Source organism: Equus quagga, chromosome 14 (assembly GCF_021613505.1).
Source record: "Equus quagga isolate Etosha38 chromosome 14, UCLA_HA_Equagga_1.0, whole genome shotgun sequence".
Classification (NCBI taxonomy): domain Eukaryota; kingdom Metazoa; phylum Chordata; class Mammalia; order Perissodactyla; family Equidae; genus Equus; species Equus quagga.
Window position 1 is genome coordinate 41,638,389 of NC_060280.1, and position 21,462 is coordinate 41,659,850.

The 21,462-nt window shown below is 36.4% G+C and overlaps 1 protein-coding gene across 2 annotated transcripts in view; it reads right to left on the reverse strand.

The window, feature by feature from the left end:
• The window catches only part of NOX4 (NADPH oxidase 4), a 145,250-nt gene that overhangs the window by 78,858 nt on the left and 44,930 nt on the right, over positions 1–21,462 (reverse strand). For both annotated transcript variants that reach the window (XM_046686204.1, XM_046686205.1), the window contains exons 9-11: positions 6,610–6,823; positions 4,478–4,642; positions 4,289–4,351 (exon numbers count right to left, since the gene is read on the reverse strand). In XM_046686204.1, coding sequence (XP_046542160.1) covers positions 4,289–4,351; positions 4,478–4,642; positions 6,610–6,823 — 442 coding nt within the window. The remainder of the gene's footprint in view (positions 1–4,288; positions 4,352–4,477; positions 4,643–6,609; positions 6,824–21,462) is intronic.

Consider the following 21,462-nt stretch of genomic DNA (forward strand, 5'->3'; position numbering starts at 1 on the left):
CCAAAACGTCAAGGATATCAGAATATTCTCATATCACTTTAAATCTTGATTAACTTTGTCTTATCTCTGTAGTGCTATCCTATCTTTTCTTTTGATTCATGTCCAAACACTATTATTTGGGAGTTGATGACAGCAAATATGGAAAACAATTCTGAATTTGAAAATTAATCCAATTCTCTTTCAAAAGTCTACGCCACATGACAGTATTCAGGAATTCACAGTAGCCAAAATAATTTTTATGCAATTTCAAAAAGGATTCTAGTTAAATAAGCAAAAAATATTTTAGGTGATGATGTTCACATGAGTACTTAAGACTCCTCATATGCAAACCAGTTGAAAGAGAGCTGTTCTTGCTGAAGTGAGATTGGGGTCCCCAGCACACATGCTAGGCACTCTGAGCCCTGACCTTCTCTACCGCCTCCTAAATTCTCCCTTCTCATAGAGGCTCCTGGGAGATCAGCCTGGGACCCTTGAGCACTTTAAGCTGTGTTGGGCAACTATTCATCTAGCACTTTGGTTCTCAACTGCAGTGATTTGCCCTCAGAGGACATCTGGCAATGTCTGGAGACATTTTTCACGTCACAAGTTAGGGGTACTATTGGCATCTAGTGAGTAGAGAGGCTAGCAATGCTGTTAAGCATCCTATAATGCACAGGACAATGTGTTACATCAAAGAATTATCTGACCCACAATGTCAATAATGCCAAGGTTGAAAAGTCCTGAGCTAGCACAAACATCCTTCCAAACATTTCTGTGAGATAGCTTTCTAAGTTTCTGGACTGGTCTCATTGTTAGAAATGTCTTTGTTATATTGAATCAAAATTTATTTTCCTAAAATTATTTACCTATTAGTCTTATTCCTATGCCTTGGGATCTCAAAGGAAAAATATCCAATCCTTCATCTACATGACAGATTTTCTAATGACTGCGACTACAGTGACATCCCCAAAGCTTCTCATTTTCAGGTTGAAAAACCACATGTTCATGTCCTGTATCTGCTTCTCAAAAAAACATAATTGCAGAAGTGAAGGCAATAATCCAAATTAAAATCAAATATTTTGAGATTATGAAAGAAATAATAGTATAATTACCAAATGCTAAACACCAATCATGTGACAAGGGTTTTACACACATTATTTTGTTAAACTGGTGTTGACAACATCCCTTCCAGATAAGTATTCTTAGCATTAATTTGCAGATGATGAAACTGAGGCTTAGAGAGTTTCAGAGATTCTCTCGCAGACACAGAACTAATAAGTGACAGAACTGGCGCTGAATTCTAAAGTTCATGCCCTTTGCATGAATACCTACTACCATTTACATCACATAAACTTGTTCTCCCTTTCTCACCTCTCTCTCCTTCCTCCAGTTCCTTTTCTTCTGTCTGTTCCCAACATCCCCTTCTCCCCTTATCTTTTCCTCCCATCTGTCCTCAAGCCAGCTGGGGGGAGTGGGAGCTCTCACGGCTCTTACCCAATCACCTTTTAAGAGCTAGGTCAGGCCACATGGGGCACTTGCTTAAAGCCCTTCAGGTTCTACACATCACTTTATTTTTGTATTTTTCCTTTTGCTCTGTGAAGGGGTCCTAGGTCAACTGAAAGAGTTTAGATCTAGAAGCCTCTACTCGGTGTATACCATAGGTGAAAAGTTCTTAGATTTTCTGTTTTGAGAGAGCATAAAAGTTTTATTTATAGAATGTATACTAAAAAGTAAACTATCTTCTCTGTTTTTGTCGAAGCTGGGTGATGAGTACATGAGGGTTCATTATACCATTCTCTCTACTTTTGCATATGTTGGAACATATCTTTGTAAAAAAAAGCCCTCTCTTCTCTGTACTTGACACTCAGCAACTTCCTTCCTTTCCTATCTCATGTTCTCAAGTTGATGCTATGGTGAAGAAATGATTTCCAAAGTAAAGTTTTATGTTGTATACCTTAAATAGACACAATTTTTATCTTTCAATTATACTTCAATAAAGCTGGCAAAAAAATAAAGTGTCAAACAAAAGGAAGGTTAATTTCTGAAGTAAATTTCATATGACCCCAAGATTAGGCCAAACTTCTTAAACTACCTAAATAAAGACAAACGTACTTGTGTATTTTCTCCCTTTTCCATTCCTTCCTTTCTTATTATGTTACAATTTCATGTTTATGGGATGTATGGATGCAGAGAAATGGAAACATGTCTTACAACTATGGGAACTAAAGCACAGCGCTTCTGACTGTAGTGGATTCAATCCTGTGAAAATGGCTTCGTGATTCAGCTGAAACATCCTATGTGAAGGTTGTTAATCAGATTTACTTGCCAAGCATCCTGCTGTTCTCATATAACAAGGCAATCCATACTAAAGCGCCTTGTAGGGCGTGCACATCCCAGACGGAGTGAAAGGCATGACATGGCTATTTGGCTCCTGATGACTCCTAACATCTCTGAGGTCCCAATCTTATATCCCAGGAGGGCAACTAAGTTTCCACTATTCCTCACAACAAGACATCTCCCCTTTCTCTCTAGCTAACCACCCACACAGCACCAGATGAAAGAGTGTCTGGACTGTACCCGTCTATCATCATTATTGGAGAAATGACTATAAATTAATTTATTCCCCAAGGTAGGCCAGTGTTGCCATCTTTCTTGATAAAATGGAATGTTGTTAATTATTTCACTAGATGCCAGGCTATCTTTGTTTAATCCTTAATAAATAAGTTTGCTACACACAAACAGAATGCAAAATTTGGAGCAACTGAGGCAAAAATATATTTTTTCTTTTAAAGAAATGCTATTGAATAAGTAACTTCTGATCTTTCTCTAACCATTTGACATGGCCTTTCTATGTCTTTTATCCCTTAAATATAGATTTTTCCAGGCTAGCTGTCTTCACAAGTACATGTTCTCAAGGAGAAAACTCACACTGAAATAAAAATCATAATTGCATGTAAAAAGTACATGTAAAAACATATATTTACATGTGCTTGACATGCACTTGACACTTCCCATACTCCGGGCTTTGTTCTACCTGCTTTACTTGCAGTAGTTCATTTAAATACACAACGTTATCTACGAAGAGGTATTGTTTTTAACTATCTAATATTTACTAATATTGTGTAAGATTATCACAACATTACACCATGGAAACGAAGCACAAAAAAATGAAGTAAGTTGGCAAAGGTTTCCAAGTTTGCAACTTGATTAATACACCAAATTTGAAAGTGGTTCCCATTCACAGTACAATCCCAACCCTCCATCTTAGCACTTTGACACCAGTTACTTTTCTGCTTCCATCCCTAATTTATTCTAATTTATTTGCATCTCTTAAGCATACATTTAAATATGTGGTGCCTGTTCTCAGTCACCTTTGTTAGAAATTGAATAAAATCTTAATCCCCATCATCAAAGGAGTATATTAAATAAATTACAGTACTTTCCTACTGTGAAATATTATGCAGTCATTAAAAAGGATGAGGTATATACAAATACAGTAACATAGAAAGTTGTCCGTGATATATTGTTGAGTGAAAATGCAAATTACAAAACAAATGTCAAATGCCTACTTATGCCAAAGCATATAGGAAAATGTCTGGAAGAATATATATCAAATTCTGGAGAAATGGACTGAGAAATGGGGAAAATGAGGAAAAGTTCCTATTTTATCTTATATATTTGTGAATTGTTTACTTTTTCATACTACACTCATGCTATTTTTATAATGCAAAAAATAATGTTAAACAATGTGCAGATAGGCTAAAATTATTTGGTGATGCTATTATTTAGCCAGATATTCCCCCCATTATTTATTCCACTTTATTTTTCCAACTTTATGTTCCTTTCCCTTCACCATACACAGCTTGGGTGCCAATTACACTGGACTTTTTCTTTTCTAAACACTGCCTGGATTTTTTTATGCTTCCACTTCAACTCAGAGTACCCTCTTTTTTCTTAAATTCAATCTCTCTAAAGAAAATAGTGCACATATTACATTTTGCTATATACTTCATAAAAGGAAAATTGCAAATATCCAGGAAACTTTCTGCATTTTTAAATCAACAAGCTTTAATATATTTTAAACGTATTACTTCCTGAATTATAAAGTATCAAAAATAATAAATAATAAAGTCACAAAGTTTCTGAACAGATAATTATATTTCTTTGTTAAAAAAAAATGGCTTAGTTAAATATTTAGGACATTATGAGAGCCTTAAATGATTTCAAGAATGAGGTAGAGTACACACAGAAAAAAGAAAAAGATGCATTTTACTCTAAAAAATTAAAAATCAAAAAACAAATTTCTTACCATTGTGAGGGTAAATGGATGGTTTTCTAATGCAGACACACTGGGACAATGTAGAATAATATACTAGAAAGCAACAAAGATAGTTTTTAAATGACCAAGAATGAAGTTCAAGTATTCCAATGGTCTGCTAACTTTCAAAAATTATACAAGGATAAAGGGTATTTTAAAAGTTGCTGACCACTGACTCACCTGGCCAGGTCTTGCTTTAAAATTTTCTTTGACCATTCGGATTTCCATGACATCTGAGGGATGACTGATGACCGAGATGATGGTGACTGGCTTATTGCTCCGGATACACCTGTAAAGTCTTTCAGCACAATACAGGCACAAAGGTCCAGAAAGCCAAAGCCAAGTCTAATGGAGAATTTTTGAAATACACTTTAAGAAATACTTGTATTGTAGGAATCTTTATATGCTGCCCAACTGCTTATTTCACACATTACAGGAATAATATTTTAATCTATATTTTAAACAATAAAACAAACAAAAATGAGTAAAAAAAGAAGTTGCTCACTGCAACTTATTCAAACAAGACTAAAGTATAAAATAAAAGGAAAGTAACGTCAAGACCCTACCCTCAAACCACTGCCCTGAGTATAACTACCATGAACAGGTCAGCATATATCATATACATTTCATATATCCTTCTGTGCACACACATTTACACATGTGTATGTAGTGCATATACATAACATCACCTAAAGGGGAAAAAAAGGAAGTTAAAAGCTCAAATAAATCTGAAGATGATTTTAGAAAAAAATGTACAAGTTCAATGTTTGTCAGAAAAAGAAAACCCTAGATACTTTTAATGCACATAATGTATATGCATAATGCATATATACATAATATATACACAATGTAAAATATGTATATGTACATATCTTTAAATACAGGATATACTAGGCACATTGTTTAGAGCTTACTTTCACAAAACAAATATAATATGAACAGAAGATAATATTTGGAATTTGGAAAGCGTGACAATTTTGCATGTGTGCTGGATGGACAGCCCCGATCCCAGGATAAGTGTATATTCTTGGCAATGCAGAGGCCTGCGTGGCCAACGCTTCTCCTACAGCTGCACATCTATCTCCCTCATCACTTGGAGGCCTCCAACCCAAACTTATTTTAATCGTCCCTTTTTAAAACATTATTTACTTTGTTATTCCAGATCTTTCTCCTTGCACACAGAAACATCATGCCTCTCTTGATGTTTACTTTGACACTGTGTGAAGAGCAGGCATCACAGGACCAGCTCAGTAATGCAGCAGCCTTGCAGCTTTAGGACAGTCTCTTACCCTTTGAGCATCAGGTTCCACATCAGCAAAATGGGAGGCCCAATACATGCCCTGCCTAACATATAGCACTGTGTGAAGCCCAGAAAAGTTCTAAAATGGTAAAGTCAGATAGAAATCTAGAAGACTATTCTTAATAATAAACACAAGACTAACATACTCATCCCAAAGTCATCTACAAACTCACTCTACCTTTTGACTCCTCTTTCTTCTGTTCTTAAAACAGACATTTGACATCACCATCCCCTACTTCCACTTGGAAGGCAAAGACAGGGGGTCATGCCCACATGGGCAGCTCCCATAGCCACGAGGGAAGATCAGGGCCCTTATCAAACTACTCACTGGGTATTTGGGGAAGCAGTTGTCCAAGAGCAAGCATTTTAAAGGAAGACCAGGCTTTGCACTCCACTTCTACCATGCATTCATTTGTAGAGTTGCTCAGGGCATTTTATGTACTTAAGCCACAATTTCCTCATCAGAAAATTGAGGATGATAGTAATTGCTTCAAAGAGCTACTATGAATCTTAAAATAGATTTTGCCTACAGTACATTTTAGCATAGTACCTAGCAGATGATATTAAGCATTCAATAAATTGATTTTATAATTTATTATTATACACAATATTGTACCATAATATTATATTACACTATAATGATAATCAGTATTAGTAGTAGTTCTTTCACTATTGTTTTTATTATTCAACCTATTTTTCTCAATGGATAAGAAAAATATCTTTGTCACCTCTCTTGTGGCAAGCACCAGCGCCACAGTATGAAAAGATCATATGGTCCGTTAAGCAAGAATTTTCTATATTCTGTAATATCATAGGCCTTTCTCCTTGAGCTGCCTGCTGCCTACAATGGAACAATAGGCACTAACTTGCTGCTAAAACATCCTAAAATGTTCTACTCTACAAAAATAATTGCTTTATAGACCTTCAAAAACATGTTTACATGCAATGCTGAGCAATAATTATGGGAACACGAACTTTGCAGAGACCATCAGAGACACAGAATTAATCTGACCTGTGGAAAATTAGCTTGGAACCTGGGCTCTTCCTTACAAATCTTCACAAATGTTTTCTGGGTAAGTTCATCTGGTTTTGAAAATTCTCCAGAAGAGTCATGAAAATGTTCTGAGAGATACTCTGGCAAGTGAATATTCTGGTAGCGGGTTCCATTAAGACTGATGCAGCCAGGAGGGTGGGTGTCTAAATTAGTTTGATACTTCAGCAGCCCTCTGAAATTAAATTAAGAAAAAAAAAGAGGGAGATGAAAAAGAGATTAAAATCAGGGGATGCAGTATACGAAAATAACCTCTTTTTCTTGTTAACTTTATACAACATTTATCCAAAAAGTGTTCCTCCTATATTTCACTTAGGACCAATTGAGAAATCTTAAAATTTTTAACAAATTCTTTACTGTGAGATTAAATCAAATTTTCAGTCCCCAAACAAATGCCACAAACACTTTAGGAAAGAACATATATAATTTTCCCAAATATTCTTGAATTTGACAGCCTTTATTTTAAGTCAATTAGGCATTTGTGGAATCATATACAAGTTTTCACTTCAATAAACACTACAATGATGAGGACTTCCGCTGTATCTTCAAACACAAATGGAAAAGCACAGGGATCAGATTTGACTTGGCAAAGACTAGATAAAACAGGCCTTGTTGATTTAGAGAGACGCGTTAAACAAACATAATAACAGGAACTGGAAGCTTACATCTCCTATGCTCTGAAAACAATTAATATGCAGTAATCAGACCATAAATCTGCTCTTTTCAATTTCTCCATAAACAAGATTGCATAAAAAGCTCAGAATAATTAGGCAGGCAGGAGAGCTTAAAACTCTAAAATCCCATTCTGATTGTTTCATATTTTGTGACATTCTCAAACAAACCATTCAGCTTCCTGCGTTTTGTGTTGCTTATCAATAAGGAGTTAAGACCGACCTCACGGGGACAGTGCATCAAATGATAGATTGTACAGACCATCAAGAAGATCACAGCTGCATATGCAAATCTTGAAGAAAAAAGTAAGATTTGGAAAAGCATTGAAAATTTTTCAGTGTTTTTTTATTTTTGTGTTAAAGATATTAAAATTTTGGTTTCCAAAATTATTTCTTCTGGTTGGCTAAGTTTTTAAATTACCCTTCATGCTCTCAAATAATTAATTTTAGTACCCTAAAAAGTATATCTTTAAGTACATCACAGCTATAATGATTTTACAAAGATAATATTTTAAAACAACAAAAACTGTAAGATGAATAACGATAGTAAATAGATCCAATATATGAGAGCTAGGAAAGCAATGGGCAAGGCAGACTTTGGCGCACTGCACCATCTACTCAACCTGATCATTCTCCCTTTTTCCCTTTTTGCTTATGTTCAATTCCCTTTCTCTCTTTACTTTCTTCCCTATAACTAGTCATCATGAAGTCATTAGAGAGCATATAGCATATGTCAGGGGCATCCAAGTGGTGGGCTATATTATATACCATCCATGGAAGGCCACACACACATTTTTTGAAGTAATGCAGTAGATATGGCCTAGGTATGGAGTAAATTAATGGATATTATACAAATATGAGCCAAGTACATAATCCTTCATAGAGTTCTAGTCATATAATACAATTGTTGTGACATTATACTTGGAAAATCCATTACTTTGATTTAGTTTGCATTACACATAACGATTTACCCAAACCTGTTGCTCCTATTGACCATCCCGAGGGTAGTGGCTGAAAGATGGGTAGGCCAAAAATCTCAAGCATTTATTCTATTGGCCACAAGTTGAACAAATATTGGCATGATACGCTTGGCACTGTTCTAGGTGGTGCTACAGAGTTCAAAAAGTGGTCAAATCTGGCCCGTAATGCTCCAGAAACTTAAAATCTTGTTTAGAAGATATCTTGGAAGAAGCTGAACATAAGTCAGACCACAGATAAAATTTGAAGACTGTTTTAGTAACAGTTTAGTAATGTATAGTAGATACCAGGTCCAGTACAGAGTAATTTATATACATTTCACATTGTCCTTGCAACTGCACGAAATAGGAATTATTATTTCCATTTTACAAATTAAGAAACTATTTTAATGGGTTAAATAACACCCCAGGGTCACACAGATGATAAGCGGCAGAGCCACAACTTGAACCAGGTCTGACTCAAATTCCATGCTCTTCACCACTCACTATATAGCATGTTAGTTCACGGGATGCTCACAACATACCTATGAAAAAGGTAAGGAACGGAAGATTAATATTTATTAAAAAAGCTTGCGTCCAGAATTCTGCAAACATCTATTTCCCACTTAAACTTCAAAACAAAATAATCATAAAAGGTAAGTTTTGGGGGCCGGCCCCAGAGCCGAGTGGTTAAGTTTGCCTGCTCCACTGCAGTGGCCAGGGTTTCACTGGTTCGGATTCTGGGCGCGGACACGGCACCGCTCATCAAGCCGTGCTAAGGTGACATCCCACATACCACAAGTAGAAGGACCCACAACTAAGAATACACAACTATGCACCTGGGGCCTTTGGGGAGAAAAAGGAAAAAAATAAAATCTTTAAAAAAAAATAAAAGGTGAGTTTTTTATTCCCATTCCACAGATGAGAAACCTAAGGCCTTTGTTTAGGTAAGAGATTAACTAAGTAGTAGTTCAAGCATGGGATTCAGAACCTGATCCTCCTAACTCCGAAAATCTACATCATGCAAAGCAAATCAGTTGGTTAAAGAAGTAGACATCAAGGAAAAGAGTTCAAAAGGAACAAAAGCCTGGAATTAAGGTCCAATGACGTATGTGTGTGTGAGTGTGTGAGTGTGTGTGTGAGTGTGTGTGTGTGTTTTGGAAGGGGGCTGCTTAATATCAGACAAAGGAATGTTATTTATTCCTTCTTCCAAATCATAACAATGTTCAGGTGGAGACCACCTCACGTCCTAATGGTCCTTAGAATGATAAATGCTGTTACTATGCAGTACAAATCTGCAGGCCAGCCCAGTCAAGTAAACAGTGTTGCTGTTCTCGGTATATAAAGAAGCACATAATATTCTAAAATCCCTTTTAATTTTGACAGCTTTACAATATTTTAAGCTACTCTCAAGCTAAATGGCATAGGCTACCTCTGCCTCAAAAGCCCCTTAAAATGACCTTCTCTTTGTCTCAGTTGGTAATTGTTGCCATCAAAGAAACATGGATAAGAGAGAAAAGATCTATAAATAATGATAACCAGCAAAAAATATCATTCATCAAAAAAAATAATCAAGTACAAAATCTCAGGTTATTTGGCTAAATTAGGTGGTAAAGATACTGCTAGGTTCCCAAGGAAGGACACTGTCAGGTTTTGAACTCAGTACTGAAAGGATAGGTATGAGCATGCGAGACAGGTGCTTGATGCTTCAATGCTTATTTCTATAAACTTCATAACAAATGTGTGTGGTAAAGATCAGTGACCCCATCCTCGAATGAGTGAAAACATTTGAAACTGTTAAGTAGTCTGCTGAAGACCACACTGTCAGTCAGTGGCCAAATCAGAGTCCAAAGGCCATGTTCCTTCCTTGTACCAGGGCTACTCCCCCTGCAGAAGCCCCATGCTACTTATGGACAATATTCTAAAACTGAAGACCAACGAATGCATTGAACAAAATTTTATGTCTCTACACAGTTATAGATATGGAAAAGGAGGTAGTATATTACTGCCAAGCCAATAATTTGATGTTATTTTTCAAGTTCAATTAAATGCAATAACTTACATTTTCATTGTACTAATAAAAATAGAAGTGCTCGTTTCTTTGGTACTAGTGCAGAATTTCTTACAATTCTCAGCATATGTACTCTTAGAGCATAATATTTCTTTAAAAATTATATTTCAAGCCCATCAAAATTATTTTATTCTGAATAATTTTGAATAGGAATGTAGACTAGGTATCATGGATATTTACATTGATAGATAAAAATATGATATCATTTCTTCAGTCCATTTACTTCACTGTGACCACATTTGTTAAAATTGTTATATATTATGTGCAGTTTTTATCATTGTTTTGAATTCCTAGTAACTATATTTATTTCAGCAGACATAATACATGCCTTCCTTTGGGGTTTAATGCACTCTTCCCAAATATAACAGAGCTTTAAGTAACACACAGCTCTGCTATCTGCTGAGCAATCCTGATCTTTCTTCTTCCTTATCACCACTGAGGTATGCCTATTTCACATTTATTATTATATTAAGTTTTGAACCTTATTAATTTGATATGTCTTCTGCCTTCAAGAAGCTTACAATCTAGTGCTCTGCTATCCAATAGAACTTTTGATAATGGTGAAAATGGTCTAAATTTGTGCTCTTTAACATAGAAATCATGAGCTACACGTGGCTGTCAAGCAAGTGAAATGTGGCTAGTGCAAGTAAAGAGATATATTTTTCATATTATTTCATTTTAATTAATTTAAATCGAATAGCCACAGAACAGTTATACTTAGTATAATCAGACATGAAAGCAACAACAACAGAAAAGCAAAATGAGCAATGCTATATAGATGTATAGTGCTCTCAAGACAATTAGAGATGATGAAATTTGATTACGAAATTCTGGAAAGAGCTTCATGAAAGAAACAATTGAACGGTGTGAGATTCCAATGGTTAGAGAATAGGAAAATGGCACGCCAATATGAGAGAACAGGATGAACAAACACACATGGTTTATTCCAAAATTAGTAGAAGGGATCAAGTCTTATGCATTTATATATCCCCTATATGTCCATACTCACTGCTAAACCTCACCAGCCCTCTGGCAAGCTTTTTTGCACATAGAAAATCTTCAATATATTTCTAGTGAATTGATTTTTAAAAGCAAATAATAACCACATAATTTCTTTTAACATAGCAAGTGCTTCCAAAAGTCAAAAGGGAACATTCTTTTATGTATTGTATCCTTCATAATTAAATGATAAGTAATTTGAAAGAGAAAAACAGGAACGGAAAAGATGTTAGTGAATGGTAAACAGAGAGCCTTGCCAAGTTAAGACAGTGATATAGCAGGGGGTAGGGGAAGGAGGCACACACTACGTGGGAATAAGAAAGCTTATTATTATTTTTGTTAGTTATATTGTATTATGTTCCAAAGGAGAGATTTTGAAGTATCCTTGGAATGTCTAGTATTTTTCTATCATGAGAAATGAAAGATTTTATGGTGTATCAAAATACATAGCTGTGGGTGCTCTTGTTTTTGGCCTGCAAGGATTTCAAGACTTGCTTTCAACACTCAACAGTCTTTCAAAACTAGGTTTCTTTCTTTTTTCCTGTTTCCTTCAAGGGGCATTATAGCCATACTATCTTTTTTCTTAATGCTTGGCTGTGACAAAGTCATAGAAAATAGTACAGCACATAGAATAAATCCTACTAGGTTACAACATACAAATCATAAAAATATTTTATAGCAAAAGTTAAATATCACAAAATACCATGCCTGCCTAAAGGAAAATCACAAAATTGGCCCTACTTTAATTGCACATTAAACATTTCTAACAAATGCAGTGTCTCTTATGTGACCTTTATGTTTGTGGTGATTTTAATCCTTCTTTAAAGTGGAGGAAAAAATCCTTGTCCCATGAGGAACCCGCTTTTTTCCTAGTATTCTATAACGCACAAAATATTTCTTTTCCTTACTGAAAAATTACAACAACTTGTTTCTGATGGTTCTTTTTACTTTGCTTCATGTACAAAAAAAGAGCTTAAGAAAATACATTCAAATTCTATATTTCAAAATCTGCTGGGATTCACTGGCTTCTGTGGAATCCACTAGAATGTATACTACCTAACATCAAGGATTGGTCCTGTGAACAGCTATTTTTCCAGTGCCTATAATCTATAGCAAGTGTTAATAAACATTCACTGAATGAATTAGCGTATAAACAACTTTTCGTTGTGGTTGTTGTTGAAACACATGATTGAGGAATCATCCGTGTTTAACAAACACGAGGTGAGTTTGAACTCAAAATTTACCTTTGAAAAAGATGTCTAGATTTTAGCAAATGATATTAAACAAAATAGGCCATGGAGTACACTCACCTTTGCAGGAAGGTAGCATTAAACCAATCCGCAACTAACATCTCCCCTCTCCCCCCTTGAGAACTGCAAATGTCCAACCTCAGATCTCAGCCCTGCCCGGACCCTGAGCCAATCCTAAGCTAAGCAGACGAGTTATCAAGAGAGTCAAGCCTGCCTGACAGCAGCATCTAGAAGGAGAGTGCTTTCTTAAACGAGGGATCCAGTATGCATCAGGGAAACCCTAAGCATCTGGGCACTCATCAAACCAAAGTGTCTACTCTTATTCCCACTTTGGCCCAGCCAGGTCCTTGCCTCTGCATTCTTTCCTCTGATAGCTGAGTGTACTCACATCCTGCAGCTTGTCTGGAGCACACACTGTGTCTAGCTCTTGCTAGTGGCATTATGCAGAGTACAAGATGGGGCAGTACAGTCAGGGCTGGCATCACAGGTGGGTGACCAGTGCAGTCGCACGAGACCCTGCTTTTAGAAAGGCCTGTGATTGGTTCAATGCTCTGTTGTCACCATCTTGAAATGCTTAATACGTTTGATCAAAGGGGCTTGCATTTGCATTTTACAGTGGGCCCTACAAATTAAGTGGCATGCCACAGACACTATGGAGCTGGCAAATGTAAACCGAAAAATCTAAGGACATAGAATCAAGACTGGAACCTTTCCTAAGCGTGTGAAGTAAAACAGGTCCTTTCACTAAGTTTCCTCATCTGAAAAGGAGAGCGAGCGCCTGTTATTCTCTACTTCACAGGTCTATAAGGAAAAGGACTTCGAGCTCTTGGAAAGAAAAGAATATGCAAGCATCCAATATTTCTTAGTATTTCCTCTGCTTTCAGGCTTCATTAAAATGGCAGAGGTGAATAAAAGGATTATTTCACATTTCAAACAAATGCTAATGTACTGAAAAAAACGACAGCCCTTCTTCCCCTCCTTTCTCCCCAACTTTCTCACCCTCTACCTCCAGCTAGAACCACCTGTTATGATAAATCAGATCCCAGGAGAAAAACTGATTAAAATTATGTGAACCACTATTTGGTCTGAAGCTCCCTATTTCTATCCTCAAACTAGGGAAAAAGTAAACTCACAGTTTAGAAGATTAAAAATTCATTAATAAGTGTAGCTTAAAGCATAAATGAATTCAAGTCCATGAAAATGCTCTGTCTATACTATACCCCTCTATAAATACAAACAAACTGTACAAGTATAAGGCATCCTTACAGGAGACAACAGCACGTAACCTCAATCCCCACCCCCACCTGGCTTATAGGATAAAATATCAGCAAAAGTAAACAAATCATAAGACTTTAGTCCAGAATAGTTAGACAGAAAAATCTCTTTTTACATAAAAATGAAAATAAATCCTATGAATGGGAAAAAGACACATGCATGTCTTAAAGATCATAATTGTATACAATGTTATATTTATTAACATATGGAAAACATGTAAATATTACTCAAGGGGGATTTAAATTCCATACAAGAAAGATTTAATTCTTCAGGAATTTTATTCATCCTATACAATGAAATGAAAAGTTCAAAATGAAAAAGTGAAAGAAAACAAAGAGAGATGAAATTTTTTCCTTCTGTGAGCCAAAGAATTTTAGTCACAGAAGTACACAAAAATCCCTAACAAAAATGTGCCAGTCTACAACACAACCAAAATAGTCAAGCTAATTTCTCTGGCACAGAAATTGATGTACTAGTTGCCATAATAACTTATTCTCTAGATAACACTAAATATAAGTGACAGTTTCAAAATGGGAATCCAAGTTACAGTTAAAAAAATACACAGATTATTTTTTATTGTTATCTTCAATGCTTTGATAATTGATGAAAATTGGAAGGACCAAGAATGACAACACATTCCTAAATAGAAGCCAATTAATACAATTCAGCTTAATGCAACAAATACTGAATGAGTGATGACATATGAAAGGGATCCCATGGATAAAGACGGGTAAGAAACATTCCTACCCTCAAAAACACTACTTTACCTAGGATAGATCACTCTGCTCTCTTTTCTTTTCTTTTTCATATTTGAACTCACAGATACATAATGGGGGTAGGCAGAAGAAAACCCTGGAATTTTCTACTATTCAACTACAGCTTCAGTTACCACCTGACTTTTTCCCTTTTACCTATGGTTTTACATAGTGTGTAATATTCTATACTTCTGGATGTTTGGTGTTTATGTGAATTTCTCTTCCCCCCGGACATTTTCAAGGAGTATTTATGTAGGTTCTTTCTTTTTTCTTATTCTCCATGCAATTTTCATTCTTCTCCTTAATCTATTTTTCTAGCACTGGCAGGCACCACTTTGAGACTTGGTAACAGACTTTAAAAGATGTGGACAACATGTTCACCAAATGAAGAGTTACAAAGACACAGTGTGGAAACAGAAATCCTGACAACAGTATCTCTCCCACTGTATTTTTATTGCCTTTAGTCTAGAGTCTAGCTTTTTTCATTGTTATTTTCAAGTTACGTGGAAGAATTTTTGAGGTTAAAGTATCACATAAATGTAATTCTACTATGAGATTAATTATAAAGTTATGTACCATAACAAGGTTGTACATTTTAAGAAACATTTATAAAGCAGAACCAAAAAGAAGGCATTTCCTTCTTATTGTTTTTTGGGGGCACTAAATTTCACTTCAAAATCTTAGATTCTATGTAACTTGTAACAAAATTGAATTTCTCACTCAAAACACACAAACATACACACACCTGCACTCACCAACTTATATAGATGAACTGGAAAGATATCCTAGATGTTTACATGACATGACTACATTTCATTCACAAGCAAAGGTACCTCTGAAATTGAATAAATAATTCAATAATTCAAGAAAATGGAAGGAATTAAACGCATATTCTGGGGCCAGACTGTGCGGGCTCAATCCCAAACCCTTTCAGGTTCTCGCTGGATGGCTTTGCACAATAATTTAATTTAACCTTCTGCGCCTCATTTCACATTTGTAAAAGCAGGGGAACAGTACTTACCTCGTTGTACTGTATTTAAAAAAGCACTATATATATATATATATATATATATATATTCATATATGTATATGAGTAAAGAGCCAATAACAGTACCTGTCTCATGTTAAATATTACCTAAACTTTGGAAATTATCATGAATATTATCATTATTAGCCTCTAAAATGATAATGGGATTGATAAGTCCATAGCAATATTTGTCAGGTAAGTTCTCCTCACAGTAGCTTTTACGGGAGAAGAAAATCGCCCCAGTAGTTCTTATGTTCCCCACAATCCATTGTTTTCAACTCTGGATAAAACCTAAGCAGGAGATATAAAATGTATAAATTTAATATTATAACTTTCTTGTAAAAATCTAGCTTTAAGAGGCTCCAGTTCAGTTATTTTTAATTTCTTTTGGGCCACATGCAGCTCTGGGAATCTAATGAAAGCTATAGATACACACAGAGAGAGAGAGAGAGAGAGAGAGAGTGTATTCCAGGAATTCATGAACCCCGTGAATCCATTCAATGATTCATAGAGATTGTAAATCCAAGTTAAGAACTCCTACTCTATTGAAGAAGACGTAGGACTTTGTGGTAGAAATAACAGGCATCAAACTTACAATAACTGTCAGACCCATCAGAAATTAAGCATCTGGAAAGTATTCATAACAGGTCACCTGTAAGACTGATGGAGAGTATACAAAAGATTTATCCACAGTCATGAACACGCAAATCCTCAACCTTCTATCTGCCATGGTAGGGGACATCCACATATAATCTCTAAAGTGAGACGAAGCTAGGCAAATCTACCATTTTGATTACTTTAAGGTTCTGGGCTCCCAAATACCCATGTAGAGCCCATTTTCAAGGAAAGGTCTCCTTCTCTGATTCTGGCTCACAGTCTACCTTAAAAGCAGTCCATCAGCCTCCCTAGAACTTTCTCCTACACATAGAAATAGGTAGAATGACCGTACGTCCTGGTTTTCCCATAGCCACCGCTTAATTATTAATAGTATCCCATTTCATTCTCAGCAGTATCTGGTTTAGACAATAAGTTACATAGTCACTGCAAATCTAGAGACAAGGAAAGGAAAACTTAAATGAAAGTATGGGGAAAGAAAATTTTTCCCCCTCAGTGCCAGAATAGATTGGCTTAACAATCCTACCTCTGGGCCTTCCTTTCCCTGGGCTTCACCCAAGTTCCCATTGACATTCTAAGAAGAGGAGGTGCCCCTCCCCAGGAGGAAGATCACCCAAACCTCTCCCCCTGCCACATCAGGGTAGGTAAAGAGAGCCCTCAGTGCAAGTGGTTTCTAAAAGACAAGATACTTAGGAACAGCAACTTTTAACACTTAACTATATTACATATATGCCTCCGTCCCCCAACTATATCCTTAATTTCCTCCTCCCGAGGACATGGTGGAAGGAGGATAAGTCAGAACAACAAGCCTAACCTCCTAAATATTTGTCTAACCCTGCTTAACTTCCTGAGCCTAAACTCCTGTGAAGCCGACAGTACCTCTGGGTCATTAATGTCAATGCTGATAAAGGCTGTCTACTGTGTTCCCCTGGTTTAAAGAAGAAATGCTTTTAGGGGTCGGCCCGGTGGTGCAGCAGTTAAGTGCGCAGGTTCTGCTTCAACAGCCCAGGGTTCACCAGTTTGGATCCCAGGTGCAGACACGGCACCGCCTGGCAAGCCAGCCGTGGCAGGCGTCCCACATGTAAAGTAGAGGAAGATGGGCATGGATGTTAGCTCAGGGCCAGTCTTCCTCAGCAAAAAAGAGGAGGATTGGCAGATGTTAGCTCAGGGTTAATCTTCCTCAAAAAAAAAAGAAGAAATGTTTTTTAAAAACATGCACATAGAAAATGATTCCTTTTAAATCCCCTAGGAAAAATAATACCAACAGAATACAAATCATGCTCTATAATGAACTCTTGCCAGCAAGTAGTCTTGAATGGCAGAGAGTTCTGATTAAAAGAATAATCCAGGTATCATTTAAATAATAACATATGGTCTGAGGCAGCCAGTAGAGCTGGCACAAGAAATTATTTGTACATTGACTCTCATTGCCATTCATACATTTGAGGAGGATGTTCTCCCTCTCTTTTCCAGAATTTTCACATTATAATTCCTCTCTCATGTAAATAAAAAAATAAAATACAATTACTACCCATGTAACACTCCCAAGCTAAAGCCAGTGGGAGAGTTGACTATTGTAAGATCGAGAGGCAAGGCTGCCAAATCTCATTGCCAGTGCATTCCCTCCACGTGCCTTTCAAAGGAGTAGGTTTGGCTCTCAGCTGCGGCTGTGACATTCATAATTGCTTTTCTCTCCAACATCCCTTTTATCAGTAAGTGAGAATGGCAGTATGAATCTCCTTCTGATGAGTTTTTCAAGTGAAAATGAAGAAACAAATGTCCAGTTACATACATGTCTGAGAAGAGGAAACAGTTTTGGCTTTTTTTTCCCCAAATATCTTCTGAATTAAAATATCTTTACTACAGCACACAAATAGCAATGTCCTAGAAAGGTGTGTTAAAAATTAGAAGGAAAAAATTCCTCAGGAGAAAGCTTGTCTTGTAAATCACAAGATAGACCTTTATTGTTACAATCAATTGAATTTTGAGACCTGACAATGTCATCAAAATTTTTGCCCTTTCAGGAATATTCTTTTGATCTGCTAAGCAGTTTTTATTATATGCTCATAATATTACTTTGGTGATAGGACAATCTGGGCTTCTCAAAAGTGCTGTCTTTATCAAAAAAACTGATTCATCAAACTGTTAAATGTGGAGTTTCTTCCTGATGCAGCTATTGCTTTTGATGAAAGTATACTTTTTTCTTGCTAACATTTATTATGTCTATATTCTGCCTACATTGCTGCATTCACTTATGTAAATCCGAGACAACACTACAATGTGGGCGAATTCATTAATCCCACTTAATAGATAGGAAAAAGAAAGATCAAATTATCTGGCCAGGTCATACAGCTATTAAGTGATGTAGCTCTTAATTGCCTTGGTATATCGACCTCCTAGAAAGGAAAATTCATGTAGTTTAAAGACCCAAATGAACACCGAAAAGGAACAGCTGAATTTTGAGTATATGAAGTGCAATTTTTTAGGGTGTCATGCAATAGATTTGCTTCTAAATAATTTTTAGAAATCTAAAATAAAGGTAATAGGAATAAAAACTAGGTTAAGCTAAGGGCACAGATAATCAAGGAATGAGATAATTTGGTCCTAAATAATATTTACTGCAATATTTGGAGTGACAAGGTGAGACGTGTACTTTACCAATGTCAGAGCACATACCCAGGAGCACCACACTGAGCTTGGTCTCCAGTTTTAAAAGGGATGCAGGGAAGCTGTGCCAAACTGAGTGGTGAGGAATGTGGCCTCAGGAATCTGATACCTGGGTTCAAACCCAAGCTCTTCTGCTTACTAGCCATGACTCAGCAAGATACTTCAGCTGTCACTGCCCGTTTTCTCACGTGGACAACAGGAATAAGAATAACAACTCATTTTGCCAGGGTTGTTGGGAGGGTCTAAAGAGATCAAACGTTAGTAAGGTACAAGATAAGTACTCAATGATATTAACTATTAATATACTCAAGGAGAAAGTTCAGAATAATGATGAGACTTGAAATACTGTCATTCAAGGAACAGATGAATAGAATCTGGAGAAGGAGAGGGTCTCAATTTCCACGGCCCCCAGAGTCACAGACTTTTAAATCACTGGATAGAAATTAAAATAAAATAAATTCTGGTTCAAAAATGAAAGAGCTTTGTGAGAATCAGAGCTTCCTAAAGATAGAATGGGCTTGTTTAGAATTAGACGTTTACTTAAACATATTGGAGGGAAGATGAAAGGAGGCTTGGTCAAGGGGCTGGCCCTATGGCCGAGTGCTTAAAGTTCCGCGTGCTCTGCTTCAGCGGCCCAGTTTCGCGAGTTTGGATCTGGGGTATGGACCTACTCCACTCATCAGCCATGTTCTGGAGGCATCCCACGTACAAAGTAGGGGAAGATTAGCACAGATGTTAGCTCAGGGCTAATCTTCCTCAAGCAAAAAAAATAAAAAGAAGAGGAGGATTGGCAACAGATGTTAGCTCAGGGCGAATCTTCCTCACGAAAAAAAGGAAAAAAAACAGGCTTGGTCAAGATATCTTTTAAGCTTCCTTCAAAATTTGAGATTCTATGAAGAAAAATTGATCTTAGAAAATCATATTGGGCAACTGCTTCTCTTACTGCAAAAAGTCTGCTTAGGGAGAGAAACCGGTCAATAATTTCTAATAGCTTCATCCTTGAAGCCTGAAATTTTTTAAAATTTCTGGCCCACATTGATCTTTCAATTCTCTGAACCACTAGAATTCTTATAAATAAAATATGTTTACACTTGAGATATGCAGTCTAAACTTATCTCTAGCTCTTTCAATTGATTTTTTTTACCCCAAACTAATTCCCAATGCCAGGAGACTAAGGATCATATGTTATATTATTCTTTTACGTCTTGTTATAGTACTGAGCACATTGATGGAGAGAGGACTAAATGCCCAGCAAGTAGTGATTTTCCGTTTGAACCTAAAGCATATTGTTTAACAGAAATCTCAATACAAATCCAAGAAACTTCTTTGAATGCCTGCACTTTATTCGTATAATCAAAAGCTAGAGAATGAAATTATCAAGGTATTTCATAAGTACAGATATGTCTAAGTTCTCAACATTGCCACAAATGATAAGAACTTCAATAGATTTACTTATAACAGATCACTTATCAATAAAAAAGAACATTTTGAGAAATGTTCCATTTTGAGAAAGCTCTAAGATTCATCAGTAGTAATTTTTCTCACACCAGAAGCATAACCTACATAGCTTTCTTCCCAATTAAGTTTCATAGGATTACAAAGTTTTATTTATAAGATGAATAAGTTCTGGGGATCCTGCATACAGCATGATGACTATAGCTAATCATACTGTACTGTATACTTGAAATTTCCTAAGAGAGTAGATCTTAAGCCTTCTCATCAGAAAAAAAAAAAAGGTAACCATGTGAGGTGATGGATGTGTTAATTCACTTCATTGTGGTAATCATTTCACAATGTATATGTAAATCATCACATTGTACACTGTAAATATATACAAGTTTATTTTTTTAATTTTTATTTTTTTGCTGAGGAAGATTAGCCCTGAGCTAACATCTGTGCCAATCTTCCTCTACTTTATGTGTGGGTTGCTGCCACAGCATAGCTGATGAGCTGTGTAGGTTCATGCCTGGGATACGAACCAGTGAACCTGGGCTGCTGAACTTAACCACTACACCACAGGGCTGGCCCCAAGTTTATTTTTTTATTTTTTTTTACTTTTTGGTGAGGAAGATTGGCACTGAGCTAACATCTGGTGCCAATCTTCCTCTTTTCTTTTCTTCCCAAAGCCCCATTAAGCAGTGGCATACCCTAGTTGTAGGTCATTCTAGTTCTACAAGGGATGCTGCCACAGCATGGCTTGATGGGTGGTGCGTAGGTCCACACCCAGGATCCAAACAGGCAAGGTGAAGCTGCCAAAGTGGAGCATGCAAACTTAATCACTTGGCCAAAGGTCCGGTCCCCCAAGTTTATTTTTTAATTATACTACAATTAAAAAAATAAACTTCATAGAAAAAAAATGTGCACTATAGAATGCTTGTAATTGTGTATTTGTTGCATGACACTTATTTCAGTATTAGAATAACTGTTTTCTTGGGGGTGGCCCCATGGCTGAGTAGTTAAGTTCACGCGCTCTGCTTCGGCAGCTAGGGGTTTCGCCAGTTCGGATACTGGGTGCAGACATGGCACTG